At 31.9% G+C, this 16771-nt stretch overlaps 1 protein-coding gene across 2 annotated transcripts; it reads left to right on the forward strand.

Moving 5' to 3' along the window:
• The first annotated feature begins 353 nt into the window (after positions 1–353).
• On the forward strand, positions 354–7004 carry TAR2 (tryptophan aminotransferase related 2). 2 transcript variants are annotated; one of them, XM_022045205.2, is made up of 5 exons: positions 354–1175; positions 3777–4080; positions 5725–6005; positions 6273–6574; positions 6649–7004. In XM_022045205.2, exons 1-5 carry the CDS (start codon positions 922–924, stop codon positions 6852–6854), a joined length of 1347 nt encoding a protein of 448 aa, XP_021900897.1. In that variant the 5' UTR covers positions 354–921; the 3' UTR covers positions 6855–7004. The 2 variants fall into 2 exon arrangements, with proteins under 2 accessions (XP_021900897.1, XP_021900898.1); XM_022045206.2 differs by lacking the exon at positions 354–1175 and adding an exon at positions 2577–2716.
• Positions 7005–16771: the final 9767 nt, after the last annotated feature.

The raw sequence follows: 16771 nt of genomic DNA on the forward strand, positions 1-16771 counted from the left end.
ACAGAAACATAGATCCGATATTTAGCATTAATCATAATCTTTATATTTTCAAAAAAAAAAAAAAATGAAAAATCTAAACATCATAAGGATGATCCAGATTTGTTGTTACCCTACAAATTATAAATTATAAATTATAAATTATAAACTCTCTCTGTTATAATAGTCAAAATATGAGTTATTTAAATTATCAATCTACTTGATAATTAATTCCAATTTACTTAATCACTATTTTTCAAAAACTAATCTTCAATGGTTAATAAAATAGCATTTAAACTTTTAATTTACTGTGACATTTTCCTTCCTTTTAGTCAAATCAACTGTAAGTCAAATATAAATATTTCACTTCATAATATCGTCTCCTGCATTATTCTTTTCGAGATCCCTGACAGTTTTGGTCGGAAGAGTTTGGATTTCCAATCCGGATTCTTCTCCCCTCATTTCCTCCTCTTCCTTTCTCTCAACTTCTTTTTCTTCTTTGTTGTTTTCCTGGCCAATGGATTGATATTTGGATTACTCTGCTCTTTTTCTTTCTTCTTTTTCTAAAACTGCTATGGTAATCCATGTTCGTATTTTGTTTTTTTTTTTTTTTTTTAATGTAACACCAAGTCAAAATTCGAACTAGTTTTCCGGAAAAGAAACTTTCGATTTTCGCGCACAAAAACCAGAAGAGTCTGGAGTCTGGAATCTGGATCAGAGACTGCTAGCGATTTTTTCATATTTTGCTGAGATAATCGAGAAGCCAAACCGCAAAAGCAGTCTTCATTATAAGATTTTGTTTTCCAGTAACTCCTCATTGTATGTCTCTTTTCAACGACATGGCACTCTGTTTTGTTTCAATACTCTCTGCTTTCTAGCCTTGCTTGCTTTTCTGTTTGGCTATAAAGCTTTTGGTTCCTGAGAATAAGGTCTGTCGCGAGGGAGATGGCTAAAATTTTGAGTGTTTTCTCGTTGAGGAACTTGTTTTTTATGTCAGTCGCTTTGAATTTGAGCTTGATTTTGAGATTCATGAATGAAGATGGAGAAAGGGGGCTTACTGTTCTGTCATGGCACAAACAAGAATTTGGAACAGATTTAGACGGGGAAAACAGAAAGAGAAGGCGGCCTCTGTTTTCTTCAGATAACAGTACCGGCGTGGGAGATGACGATGATAATGGCCGAGTCGTCAACCTTGACCAGTAAGTTACCTTTCTCATTTCTTCATTACCTTTTTCCGGCGACTGCTCGTCGGAGTCATTGCAGCTCTTCTTATTCTTGTTAGGGTCATTTTTGGATTGGAACAGACGCAGGAATTCATTAAAAAACGATTAGTTACTTAATTCTTGAAAAAAAAAAGCTTCTATTATGAACTGAGAGTCTGAAAACATTATAATTTAAAATTTTAACTAAAAAATATATATTATTTTAAATTTATTTTTCATTCTCTTAGTTTAATTAATCTACATAAATAAAATGATGTACTAATTTTTAACTTATAAAATTTATGGGGAAAAACATAAGTAAAAATTTTAGTATCTTAAGAATTTTGAGAAAATATAACTACTTTGTAAATATATTCAAATAGAATTATCTGATAATAATAATTATTAATCATGAAATTAAGTTAATATGATTATGTGGGTAGTACTTTGTTTTTTAGTAAATTAAAAAGTCGTTATTTTATAAACTATTTGACTGAATAAATAAGTCAAATCAATTCAAGAGGAGTCTTGTCAGGTCAAAAGGATTTTATTTTCTAATTTCAAAATTAATATTTTGTAATTAACTTTACGAAATACTTAAGAAAAGAATTTTTAAAATTCATCACTCAGTAATTAAGTGAGATAAAATTATACGTATTATTTTTTTTTTTTTTTATTTTTTTTTAGCACAAGAGAAGCGTAATAATTAGTTAAAAATCATATTGATATGGTAATAATAAAAAATAAAGTGATTAAACAAAATTTATGACTGGTTTATAAATATAATATTAATAACAAAAATAAATATGTATTTACTATAACGTTCACTGTTGATTTTTTTTTATACACTCTTTAAGAATATTGAAAAAAATCTCAAATGTTTCCACGTCAAATTCGTACACGTTGCAATATTTCCAAAAACATTTTACTATCCTATCTTACTATTATTAATTAATTAAAGAACCAACTTTTAAGTTGGGGATGACAATATATATATATATTTTGTTTTTTTATTGTCTGTCCTTATTTTTTAAAAAAGTACAATAATTTGAGATTAATATTATTAAATTTGACCAGAACAATTAATTTTTTTTTTTCATTCTGAGTGTACATAAAAAGAATAATTTATTAATCGTTTTTTAAAAAATGATATTTAAATAAGCAAGGAATCAGCATCATTTTATTAAATTAACATTTTCATTTTCATTTTAAAAATACAAATATTTTTAGGACACAAAATAAATAAATTAGAAACACGTGAAGGCAAGTGTCAGAATTACTGGAGGGGGAAATACGGTCGTCAGTGATATTTTATTCAAGAGTAAAAATAAATAAATAAAAGTTACTGATTCATTTTGTTTTTTTTTTTTTTTGGGAAAAGGCAAATAAATAGTTTGCTTATTTCAAAGCTTGGTTTGGTTGCTGTTGTACTGGTGCCGCTGCTTGGTAGTAGTGCTGCTGATGCAGTGATGGGATTCCCTAACGTGCGCAGCAGCCCCTTCCTTTTGTCTCTGCAACTTTTTATAGAATAAATTTTGGTATCTACAATTGTTTACTTCACTGCTTTTGTGATTTCAGAAGATAATTCTTGAGAATTTTGTTTTTATTTACTCAATTTATTTAATTATGCTTTATATATATATATAATAATATAATTTTTCTCTCTAATTTTAATCTCAAACTTTATATATTCTTTTCCTAAAAATTGATAATTTTAAATATTAAAAAAAAAAAAAATTGTGAGTGTGTTATTGGGGTTTTGATAGGGGAGTGAAGTGGGGGGTGTTTGTTGAGATTTTGTTATATTGTGGTTGAAGTAATTATGTTTGTTTGTTTGTCTTGTGTTTGTTCCCAAGTTGAGGGGCGGTGGTGCTTGCTTTTGCCAAAAGACTAAATTCACATAATTGGTACTCAATCTATTTATAAGAATAAAAAATTTATTTATACAAATTCAATTATGGTTTACTTTAAATTGTCACCAAGGCGTGAGTTCAGAGTTATGAATTATGGCTCTTGTGTGTCTTCTTTAAAAAGTGTATGACCATTTATGTGCATCTACTACTTCATTAATAAAATTATTAATTACTTTATGCATATTTAACCAGCAAAATCCTTCTTCAGTAATGTCTACAATTAAAACCTTAGAAAAAAAAAAAAACCATTCAAGATTTGATAGCAAGTGGCTCATGAATGTATGTATACTTTTGTTTGTGGGGGGCCAGATGGATATGTGCACCCACCCTTTTGGCTCTTCACAAGATCTAAAAGGCTAGAATAGAGCTGGTGCACTGGGTTTGCACACTAATTTTACCTTTTTTGAAAGAGAGTGGGGTTTCTCTTAATCTTCTTTATCTGATGTTAGCTCTGCATCCATGTCTCATCATTCATTAGAACTAGGGCCTACCACTTAAAAGAGTCTTTTCAAAATATGCTACCAGTTATTCCAAATTATAATAGGTTTCATAGTTTTGGTGAAATTTTCTAATTTTTCCTAGTAATTTAGTAATATTTCACAGTAAATTATTACTTAGTGTTAATAGAGACATTGAATGGTAACTTTGTATGGTAACATTTAATATTATATGTTGGTGAATGCAGTGGGGATCCAACAATGTATGAGAAATATTGGCAAGAAATGGGTGAGAAAACCACCATTGTGATTCCTGGATGGCAATCCTTGAGCTATTTTTCTGATATCAGTAACCTTTGCTGGTTTCTGGAGCCGGAATTTGGCAGAGAGATTGTCAGATTGCACAATGTGGTGGGCAATGCGATCACTGATGCACGCTACATTGTGGTCGGGACAGGTTCAACGCAGCTCTATCAGGCTGCACTCTATGCTCTTTCTCCGCCCGATGCACCTCAACCAATAAGCGTTGTCTCTGCAGTCCCATACTATAGTGTAAGTTCAGTATTAAGTGTTCAGTCTTTTCAGATTTGTTTTATTGTTAATAATTCAGTCTTGCACAGAATTCATTATACTATTTATAATTGAACAAGATAATCTTAGCTCCCATTCCTGTATAAATGACTGGATACACTGGATTTGTGTGCATATTTGCTTTTATTATTGAAAGGTTCTTTCCTACAAGTGTGTTGGTTATATATTTAACTTTGTTGATCTCCTCTAGAAGCTTTTGACAGCAAAAAGAATTAATTAATACTAGCTAGTAGTATATATTAGAAACAGTAATGGGAATAACTATATTATACTAGAATATTGGAATCCAATAAAGCCTTAGCAGCCCAAATTCATGAATATAAAATTGAAGGCAAGCAAATAAATTCACCTTTACGATCTAAGGTCTAAGAAACAATAATTAAATATCCCTCTCCCAATCAAACACATTCCTACCCGTTCCCATTTTGAACCCACCCATATACATAAATTACATATTGGCCTAATTTAGGACCTAGCAAAGATAGCCATAGATCCCACTTTCCAATTTTCTCCAAGGCGAAACCTCATCCTCCCATCCTCCACCACCATTTAGCAATAACCAGCTATTGAAATCCCTCGAAACTAAGATCACTATTGTGCCTAGTATGAGACACACTATCTTCTTCTACATAATGAACTCCTGCTTCCTTCCATATTGCTCCGAAGAAGCCATCTCAAAATATCTTCGATATCCTTCACCACATCTATTGGCATTGTAAAAACTGATATAACTGGTTTCTTTTTAATAATAACGAATTTGGAAGCATTTAAAAATAGTCTCCATATTGCTGAGCCTATGACTGACATTTTGTTGGAGAATTTGATTAGAAAAGTAACAGTATGATTGCTAAAGTAAAATAGAGTAAAGTAGGATTACAATCAAACGTTATTTAGGATTTTGTCGCCTTCTGCGATTATATGGATGATCTGGGAGAAGGGAACAAGATGGTTTTTCCAAAGCATTTTGTTGCCTTTTTGCTTCTATTAGAGACCATTGGTTTCAGACCTAGACTATTTTGTTTAACGGAAGAGAGGATCTAAGAAATATTATAGATATTTTGCTTTTTTTAGGTAAGGCTATCTTATATGTGTGGCACCTACTTGGCGCTTTATTTATAATATTTGTTTTCTTCTCTGAGTAAAAAAAGAAATTTTTGACCTTACTCTCATTTAGCTCAAGGATAACATAAGGTAAGGTTTTACTTAATAAGACAAAAATATCGTTCTATAGTAAACAAATACGTTATAAATCATAACGAAACAGGTGATTAAGCAGCATTAATTGAAACTAAAGTTGACTAAATATGAAGTCTTCTTATGATATTTGAAAGAACTTAACTTCCTCCTATTCCCTCTTCTCTATTTTTCGTTGTTTCATGCCAGTGGGATGTTAAACCCACTGCATTAGTATGTTTTGCAGTTTTGCTGTGTTTGATTTGTTAGTACTGATTCTTTTAATTGTTGTACTAATTTTCTTTAACATGATTTTGCTCAAACCACATATGAGAAAGCTCTCAATTTGATGCTATTTCCATGAAGCAATACTCTTATCCATTTCTTGTATAACCTATCTATTTTAATGTGTATATTGTTAATTATGTGCAGTCATATCCATTGATCACTGACTGCCTGAAGTCTGGGCTCTATAAATGGGCGGGAGATGCGGGTAGTTTCAATATAGAAGGTCCATATATAGAACTTGTGACATCCCCCAACAACCCAGATGGTTTTGTTAGGAATTCTGTGGTAAACCGTAGTGAGGGGATATTGATTCACGATCTCGCGTACTACTGGCCACAATATACTCCTATAGTCTCCCCAGCAGACCACGACCTAATGCTGTTCACTGTTTCCAAGAGCACCGGCCATGCTGGGATGCGAATTGGGTATGTTGAATGTAATAAATTTTCTTCCTGTATAGTTTTATTTTAGCTCATTCTTCTTTTTACACAATTGCTATTTGATTCGAGGGGACATAGATGTTACATATTTATACAAAAATCATTAGTCAAAACCTTTTATAATTCTGGCTGCAGAGCTACAACACAGAATGTTTCAGCAGGGTTCCATTACAAGGACTTCATTCCTCTTCGTGGTTTTCTTTCAATATTCACTCTTTTTTTTTTTTTTTTCCTTTTTCTTTCCTTTTGCAGATGGGCCCTTATTAAAGATCGAGAAGTTGCAAAAAAGATGACCAAGTTCATAGAGATCAACACCATAGGTGTATCCAAGGATTCACAACTTCGAGCAGCAAAGGTATTGAAAACTGTTTCTGACAGCTGCAGCGAACATTCTGACAGAAACGGCAAGTCTTTTTTCACATACAGCTACAATGAAATGTCTTCAAGGTGGAAGCAATTGAGAGAAGCAGTGAAGCAAAGTGGGCATTTCAGTTTGCCAGACTTTCCCTCCGAATTTTGCAAGTTTCTTGGCTATAAATTTGAGCCTCAACCTGGTACGTCATTATCTGAATGATTGAAAATTTTTTTATTGGCCTTGAATAAACCGTTACCATGTTTGTTCATGCAGCTTTTGCATGGTTAAAATGCGAAGGGGAGATAACAGATTGTGAGAGCTTTCTAAGGAGCAAGAAAATCCTGACAAGAAGTGGGAAACACTTTGGGTTTAGCCCAAAATACGTGAGGATAAGCATGTTAGACCGGGAAGAAAATTACAATATTTTTGTAAAAAGAATGTCGGTGATAAAGATGAAAATTGATGAGACTTGCATGTAAATCGTGTGACAAAACAGTGGATAAACTTAAGTCTAACACAGCTGTAGGAGCAACTAAGGTGTTCTTGCACACATAGAAAGAACATCTTGAGTGAGCTCTGTATTTTGTTTAATCATCAGTAGTGAATCAAAATATAAAAAGAGTTATCAACTATGGCTTATCACGACTTTTATGGCCGTTCCTTATCATGTATATAATATGGCCAGTCAATATTCATATTTACTAGCGTAAGATGGTTTTAAAGTATTAATGGCCAGAAAGATAATATTAATTCAATTTCAGGTATTCGGCGGTCAAATTTCTTAACAAATATATTACTATAGAATGTAATATATATATATATATATATATATATATTTAATTATATCATACTTAAACAACGTGAACTATAGTAAAATTCTATATGTTAAATAATTAATATAAAAATAAAATAAACCTTAGTAAAAAGAAACCCATGTAGTAGATAATTATAATGTATTACGATAAATATATTAATATAGATAGAAATTTAATTTTTCTTTATCATATTGTGTTCAAATATGAAAGGAATTTACTAGGAAAAAAGATACATGCATATGGTAAAATATACATTCATGTACTTTGTATGCACCTTAAATTCATGTATCCATCCAAGCATACATGAATATATTAACATTCATTCTTAAGAGTTTTCTTAGATATACCAAATTTAGCTCTTAATTCCTCAAACCTTAATTTCCCCAATGATTTAATTAATAAGTCAGCAAGTTGATGATTTGAACAACAGTGAATCAAACTCATTGTCTTCTTTTTGTGTTTGTCTAATAGCATGTGAATATGTTTGGTTCAATCATGATTGATAAGATTATTTATCAACCCTAATTACTGTTGGATTGGCTCGAGGTTGTAGTAAATCTTCCAAGAGCTTCCTTAATTATAAAGCTTGTTTAGTAGCAACAGGATCAACTATGTATTCTGTTACTACTATTGATTATGTTACTACCTTTTACTTCTTAGATATCAATAAAAATACCCTTGAGCCAAGAGTAAACACATATCCACTTGTACTTCTAAAATCATCATAACATTCTGCCCAATTGCTACCGGAAAAACCTTCGAGAATTCTAGAATTTGCATGTACATAGTTGATTGTTGTTATTTGTGAAGTTATAACAAAAAATAAAGATAACTGTGAAGGAATGAGAAATTAGTTCTTCATGAATTCAAAATTTACATTAAAAAGACTTGAAAATTAACTAACCATTAAATTTATTATCCTAAAAATAAGCTATGAATACACATGATCAATTTAAGAAATAATAAACTCCTAAAAACTAGAAAATCTTCAAAATATTTAAATTAGATAAAAATAGTTTCAGCAATGTGGCAGCCAACCTAAACATCACTTCTAACACTCTTTGTTTAGATGTTGCAAACTCTAAGTTTCTTTCTAATTATTTATAATTTACTAACTAGCAAAGGTTCGGTAAATACATATGTTACTTGATCATCAGTTATGTAATAAACTAAAGTGACAAAGCCATTCTTTTGCACTTCCCTTAAGAAAAATAAGTTGATATTGAAATGTTTAGTTTTGATATGGAAAACTAGATTGTGAGAGAGAGCTGTTGCAGTTTAATTATCAACCAAAATCTGTGTATCTTCTTTCTGCTCTAGATGAAGATCACTCAATATCTTCCTCATCTATAAGGCTTGATTTACCATAGTAGTTACTGGAATAAATTCTGTTTCTGTATTAGATTGAGCTATTATTTCTTATTTTTTTCAAACCCTACGAAAAAGATCTTAGATCTAAAACTGAAGTAATACATTTTTATATCATCGATGGATCCTGTCCGATCACTGTCAGAAAAACCAAACAACTTAAACTCCTTGGTTTTCTTGAACTTGATGTCAACGTTAATTGTACCTTTAATGTATCTAACCACCCTCTTAGCAGCCTTCAAGTGCATTTCACTTACAGAGTGCATGAACCAGGATAAAATACTCATAGCAATCAAGATGGCAGGCCTTGCTACTGTAAAATACATCAGACACCTAATCAGCCTTTTAAAGTGTGCTTCATCCACTTTCTTAGTTTTGTCTTCCTTGCTTAATCTTTCTTTTTGATTCATAGAAATGTTAATTGAATTGCGATCTTTCATGTAAAATTTCTTGAGAATTTCCTTTGTACTTCTTTTAACAAATGAACATTTTATCTTGACTTTTTTTTATCTCTATTTTAAAAATATAAGTCATCAATCCAAAATCAATCATCTCAGAAGCTTTCAATTCTAACCTAAATTTATCAATTAAAGTTGCATTATTTTCAGTCACTAAAAGATCATCTACAAAAAGAGAGATAATAAGAATATCAATTTCAAAGTACTTGACATAAAGAGTAGATTCAAATAGGTTTTTTACAAAGCCTAAACTTAATAAACGATCATCCATTCTGTTGTACCAAACTCTTGGAGCTTGTTTCAAACCATAAAGAGTCTTCTTAAGGAGATTAACTTTTTCTTCGTCTCCTTTCTTCACAAAGCCTTCTGATTACTCAACATATATTTTTTCTTACAAGAAATCATTTAAAAATGCTGATTTAACTTCTAATTGGTGTACTTTTCAATCTTTTTGTGTTAAAATACTAAGTAGCAATATGATGGTGTCTAGTCTGGCCACTGTGCAAATGACTTTAAGTAGTCCACTAAAAAAATATGAGTATAGCCTTTGACCACAAGCCTCTGCTTGTACTTGTTGATGGAGCCATTAGCATTGAGCTTGGTTTCGAAAACTCATTTGACCGCAATGATTTTTCTATCTTGAGGTCTGTCAACAAGTTGCCATATTTTACTTTTCTCGATCAAGTGTAGCTCATCCTTTATTACAACCATCTAATTTTGATCCAACTTTGTTTCATCAACACTTGCTGGTTAACACACAACATCTCTGATAAATATTAGAGAGTAAATGAGTGCCTCCGATTGGAACATCATCTACAGCTTTGTCCTCCCATTCATCTATGCCCTATTTCTCCCTTTCTTAAATAGGACAATGGATCTTCATCTCAGTTGGGATTGGATGAGAGTTCTTATCTTCAAATCAATTCCACTTTTCACTTTTCATAAAGTATACATATTGACTTATGATTGTCTTTTTAGTTGAGGATGAAAAATCTTATAAGCTTTTGAAACTATACTGTAACCAACAAAAATTCCAGGTATTAATCTTCTATCCAGTTTTTCGCACTTCATTTGAGGAACATAAGTAAAAAAAGATCCCAAATACTTTAGAAAGCTCATCGTGGGTTTATAACCGAATCATGATTCAAATGGTGTTATGTGTTTTACTGTTGTGGTTGAAGGTTTGTTTTGGAGAAAAATAACTGTATTTGTAACTTTTGCCCTAAATGACTTTGGTAAATCTTTGTCATGCAGCATGCATCTTACCACACATGCTGAACCTATTCCTTCTTTCACTAATGCCATTTTACTGTAGAGTGTATGGTGCTGTTAACTGATGTTATATTCTTGCTTTATTCTTGCATTATTGCAAAAAGCCTTAAATTGATTTGAGTTGTACTCAGTGCCATTAGTTGACCTCAAACTTTGGATTATGCACCCACTTTCCTTCTCTGCTCTTATTTGAACTTCTAGAATGTGCTAGAAACTTTATATTTGAATTTCAAGAAAAAAAAAATCCAACACATTCTTGTTAGAGCATTAATAAATATAATGTAATATAAGCTACCATTGAGAGAGAGAGTCTTTATTGGACCTGCAATAACCGTGTGTCTCAGCTGCAATTTTTTTATTGTTCTTCAGGTTGATTTTAGAAATAAATGTTTGTCCTGCTTTTCAAATCCTTACCATTTGCCTCAAATTTAGCTTACGCATTACTCGATGGTGGTAATGGCCAACTCTTAGTGACATTTTTCTTTGTTGGATAAGTTGATTCTTTTTACTTCATGAAATCCAAAATAAAGCTTTTCCTTTTCATCTTGACCTTGAACTTGTCCTGGTTTGTTGTGTCATTAGTCAACTAGTGATTGTCTTCAAAAAACACTTTGAAACCTTTCTCAATTAGTTTCCCAACACTGAGAAAATTTTATTGAAGATTGATTCCAAAATTAGTTAAAATATGCTGTAGATATTTTACAGATTTTTCCTCATTTTTGCAGAATAGTTTTTTGCAGATGTTTCCTAATTTTATGCAGCTTAGTTTTTCTTGTTTTTTTGCTTTTGTTAATTTTTATTAAATACATAATTTCTAGAGATTATGTCATGATTTTTGGCATTTCAGTTTGGTTGTAAGCTTATATAATGGCATGTTCAGTTATGAAATTTTATGTGTCCTTAATCTGTAGAAACTTTTTGCCTTAAAACGCTATTTCTCAAATTGTTCCAACAATTTTGGTACCAGAGCCAAAATATTAAGTGAGTAAAGAGAGAGAGAAAAGCAAATTAAGTGAGTAGTGAGTGAAATAAAACTCATGGCAAGTAATGGTAATGCAATGAGTGTTGCACAACCACTTATTCCCATTTTTAAAGGAGAAGTTTATGAATTCTAGAGTATAAATATAAGAACTATAGTCAAATCTTAAGATCTTTGGGACTTGGTAGAACTGTTAACTTTAAACTGGTTATAAATTACAAAGGACTTCTCTGCTTGACTGCAAAATCAAGAGAGATAGAGCAACAACTTAGAAACTTCACTCAAGACTTTTATCAAACAGATAGTGAGCAGGAAAAAGGATGCTGAAGAACTGATATGATTTTGTTATTCCTAGCTAGCAAATTTATACATTAAAATTGCAACCATAAACCCATAAAATCAGCAACTACATACCCATGATAAACACGTCCTTAAAATATCTATCACTTACCCATTAACTATAAGACTAGGTCAATTAGCTTAGATAATTGAAAACATAAAAGAGCATGTGACTAAATAAAAAAATGTGACTTACTAGTTTTTGCATTATATTTAACACTCTCCCATAATACAAAAATTTACGAGACCAATCATTTGTCTAAAATACTCAAACTTTTCCAAAAGAAGAGGTTTTGTAAACATATCAACTAGCTAGTCATTCATATTGCAATATACAATCTGAATACTTCTTTTTGCCACCAATTCTCTAATAAAATGATGTCGACTCTTAATATGTCTCGTGCGACTATGATAAATAGGATTCTTCATCATGGCAATGGTAGATTAATTATCACAATAGATCATAGTTACCTCTTACTTTTGCTTCATATCTTCTAACATTATTTATAACCACACTGTCTGACAAGTTACTGAAATTACAATCATGTATTCAGCATTTGATGATGATAGATTTATAGATGTTTGCTTCTTTGAGCTCCAAGATATGACACTTGATCTCAAACTAAAAACATATTATATGGTGTTTTTACGATTATCAACACAATATACCTAATCACTATCTGAATATCCATACAAATTCAAATTACTAGTGCTATAAAATAAAACATATGAAGTTTTCCTTTTAAGTAGCTTAACACTTTTTTTGTTGCCCCATAGTGTATCTTTCTTGGTTTTTGCATAAACTTAGACAAAAGACTAGCAGCTTGCAAGATGTCCGACCGAGTATTAGTGAGATAGAGTTGGCTGCTTACCAAGCTTCAATAAACATGAGAATCAATTAGTTCTTCTCCATCTCTAGAACTGAACTTTTGATTTATTGCTATTAGAGTTTTCACCAGATTGCAATCTTACAATTTAAGCTTGCTAAGATTATTTGCATACTTTTGTTGATAAATAAAAAATCCTGCATCACTTTAATATATTTTTAGTCCCAAAAAATATCTCGTCAAACCCAAATCAGTCGTATCAAATTCTTTAATCATAAACTTTTTGAAATCAACTAACAATGAAGGACTATTGCTAATGTAGATTAAATAATCTCTATGAAGGCAAACAATAAGTACCTCATCAACTCCTCTTGCTTTCACATACAGGCCCTTAGAGCTTGCTTAAGGCCATATAAGGCATTTCTCAATTTGCACACCTTTGTCTCTTACTCTTTCATTTCACAGCCCGGTGGCTGCTCTACATATACATTCTCATCCGAAAAACCATTTAAGAAAGATGGTTTAACATCAAATGTATAGACACTACACTTATAATGTGTAACTATAGCTAGAACAACTCTTATGGTGTCAAATCTTACTACCGGTGCAAATGTCTCTTTAAAGTCAATACCTTAATATTGCATGTAACCATGAGCAACTAGCAGTGCTTTATACTTTTGAATTGAGCCATCAAATTTATACTTTAATTTATAGACCCATTTTAATCCAACTAGTTATTTACCTTTAAGCAATTCAACAAGTTGCCATGTCTTGTCTAATTTCGTTATAAGGCATTTATTTCTTCATCCATAGCATCACATCATTCTTTTGAGCTTGTAGCATCTTTGAAGCAGTTAGGTTCTTGAATTTGTGCAATTTGACAACGTTCAATTCTTTGATAAATCTCTTTCAAAGATCCCCACTTTCTTGGAGGTGTATCACTTGAGCTTGAATTTAAAGATGCATTTGTTGACGGGTTGGTTGGGCTAGATGGTTTAAAAGGATTCGAATTGTTACCATTACTATTTGCCGAAGCTGCTAGAGTATTGCATACATCATCAACAACTTCAAACAATTCTGGACAGCCCTGTTTCTCATTCCAATTCCACTAATTTTTCTCATCAAACACAACATCACGATAATTAACTTTTTAGTGATAGGATCATAAAATTAGTACCATTTTGTTTCATCATTATAGCCAACAAATATGCATTTAATACTATTTTTATTACGTTTGTGTCTTTTTTAAGAAGGAATATGAACATAAAAAATACAACCAAAGATTTTAAAGTGTGTTACCTTTGACTTTCATCCATTCCAAGCTTTAAAAGGTGTTTTATTTCGCAAAGTTGATGTAGAGCTCTGATTGAGAAGAGAAGTAGCCGTGTGAATAGCTTCAGCGCAAAAAAATCTTGGAAGAGCTTTTGCACTCAACATGCACTTTGCGATCTCCACTAGACTTCTATTCTTTCGCTCCACCACACCATTTTGTTGAGGTGTGTAACTAGCTGTCAATTGTCTTTTAACGCCACAATCATCATAAAAATCATTAAACTCAGTTGAAATAAATTCACCTCCCCGATCAGTTATGAGAATCTTCAAAGTATTCCCACTTTATATCTCAACATAATTTTTAGATTTCTTAAAGACAGGTAAGGTGGCAAATTTTTCTTTTACAAAATAAACCCAAGTCATCCTGCTATAATCATTAACAAACACAATAAAGTATAAGCTATTATTTAGAGAGAAAATTCTCATAGGCCCGCATAAATCGACATGAACTAACTCAATGGGACTTGATGCTCTCATTACCAATCCTTTTAAAAATGCATCTCGATATAAACATACAACTTTCACATTTGTCATTCACATGCTGAATCACAGGCAAACCATCCACCAAAGCTTGATTAGACAAAGATTTCAAGTTGTTAAAGTTTAAATGCCCATACCTGTTGTGCCATAACCATCATTATCATCAAGAAGACTGCAAGTGCTTGATGTTTGCACTCCAAAGAGAGGGAAGACATGTTGTTACTAGCCATAGACATCTTGAACATCAAATGCTTCTTAGTTTTATTAGAAAAAATAGCACGTGTCATATCTTCAAAAACAAATGCGTACCATTCTTTTAGAAATTGTCCCATACTTAACAAGTTTGAACCCAAATCAGGTATATAAAGAACATTGTTAATGTAGGTGAAATGATTAAAATTTACCTAGATAGTCCCTTTTCCGCATGTTTCACGAACTATACCATATCCCATCTTCACTCGCTTCTCGATTTTCTTATCTAAGCTGATGAAAGCATTCAAATCTACAATCATATGGTTACTGTAGTCACTACCCACATACCAAATATTTGACAAACTTTTATTACCACTAACCTAAGCCATAAACAAGCTTTCAATCTCATCTTTTTTTTCCTTCTTTTGGATAAATTTTGATTATTCAACTTTAAGTCGACAAAACCTTGCAATATGACAAATTTTCTTAGAATGAAAATATTATGGCTTCTGATTTTGAGCTTTACCATTGTTTTTGGTATCTTGGTTGCGATTATAGCTTTCATGTCCACCACCTCGACCACCTCTACCTCCTCTTTATCCATGGCCAGCATAGCCTCAACGCCCTTGCTTATTACTTGACTCATTAGGATTTTTGGAAGAATGAATCTTTATAAGAAATGCATTTTCAGCACCACGCTCTTCACATTTATTTAGCCTACCTTCATGAGATTGTAATAAGCCAAAAAATTCACGAGTTGTTAATTGACTCAAGTCTTTGGATTCTTTAATGACAGCCACTATGTGATCATATTTCTTTAGAGGACTTCATAACACTTTCTCAACAACTTTTGCTTTTATAGTTGATCACCATATTTGTGTATCTGGTTAACAACCTCTAGTATTTTACAAAAATAGGCCTCCATAATCTCACTATTGTTTATGAAAAAACTCCTCAAATTTTTTTTGAAGTGTTTGCAATTTGAGTATTGAACCTTGATTGTCCCTCTATAGGCCATTTGTAGTGCATTCCATATGCCTTAAGACTTCGTTGCAACTGCAATTTGTGGAAAGCTACTGTCATCAGCAGCTTGTTGAATAGAAAAAAGAGCTTTAACATCTTTCTTCTTATATTATTTAATAACTTTAGCTGAAACACCTACTTCATTATAACTATTCTCAACCAACTCCCATCAGTCCTGAGAAATGAAGAGAATCCTCATTTTTGTGCTCCATACTTCATAGTCATTTCCTTTGAATAATGTTAGTGAGGGAACAGTTGAACTCATACTCATGGAGTTGTTTGTCATCTCCTAAATAACCTTACTTTGATACCAGATGTTAACTTTAAACTGGTTATAAATTACAAAGGACTTCTCTGCTTGACTACAAAATCAAGATAGGAAGAGCAACAACTTAGAAACTTCACTTAGAACTTTTATCAAATAGGTAGTGAGCAGACAAAAAGATGCTAAAGAACTGACAAGATTTTGTTATTCACAGCCAACAAATTTATAGACCAAAACTGCAACCATAAACCCACAAGATCAGCAACTACATACCCATGATAAACACATCCCTAAAATATCTACCACTTACCCATTAACCATAAGATTAAGTTAATTAGCTTAGATAATTTGAAACATAGAAGAGCATGTGACTAAATAAAGAAAACATGTGATTTACTAATTTCTGCATTATATTTAATAAGAACATGGTTATCCAAATCCACATGAAGAAAATAAATTAAAGGACAACAAAAGAAAAGACTCCAAGACCTTAGTAATCATTCAGTAGGCTATCCATGATAGCATCTTTCATGTGTTGCAGCAACAACCACATCGAAGTAGGCTTCATTGATTCTATGGATAGAGTTTAAGGTGATTCAAGGGTGATCGTGGTAAAGTTATAATAACTTCGAGGTGACTTTGAGAAATGGACAATATATTTTTTATTTTTTGTCAAGAACTATGGCAATAATCAGTCAAATGCGATCTTATAGAGAGAAGATTATGGACCAAGTAATTGTTTAAAAGGTATTGAGACGCTTGACTCGTAAATTTGACCATGTAGTTACTGCCATAAAAGAATAAAAAGATTTGTTAAATTTTTCTTTTGGTGAATTAGTGGGGTCTTTACAAGCACATGAGGCCAAAATTAATCGATAACTTCAAAAGAATGAAGAAGAAGAATTTCAAGTTAAGAAGGCAGCCAAAAAAAATTAGAGAAGGTGAAACTTCAACCAGTGAAGGCCGATGAAGAAAAGGATTTCCTGGCCGTGGCAGGGATCGAGGCAGAGGCAAAGGTTGATCTGATGGACAACAAAGGCAGTCTA

Source organism: Carica papaya, chromosome 9, assembly GCF_054855325.1.
Source record: "Carica papaya isolate Zhongbai chromosome 9, ASM5485532v1, whole genome shotgun sequence".
NCBI classification, from domain to species: domain Eukaryota; kingdom Viridiplantae; phylum Streptophyta; class Magnoliopsida; order Brassicales; family Caricaceae; genus Carica; species Carica papaya.

Excerpts from the sequence above, each read along its gene's own strand:
- TAR2 (XM_022045205.2), top strand. The coding sequence starts at position 922 with ATGGCTAAAATTTTGAGTGTTTTCTCGTTGAGGAACTTGTTTTTTATG. Across the intron at positions 1,176-3,776 it reads CGAGTCGTCAACCTTGACCA|TGGGGATCCAACAATGTATG; the intron begins GTAAGTTACCTT and ends TGGTGAATGCAG. Across the intron at positions 4,081-5,724 it reads CTGCAGTCCCATACTATAGT|TCATATCCATTGATCACTGA; the intron begins GTAAGTTCAGTA and ends AATTATGTGCAG.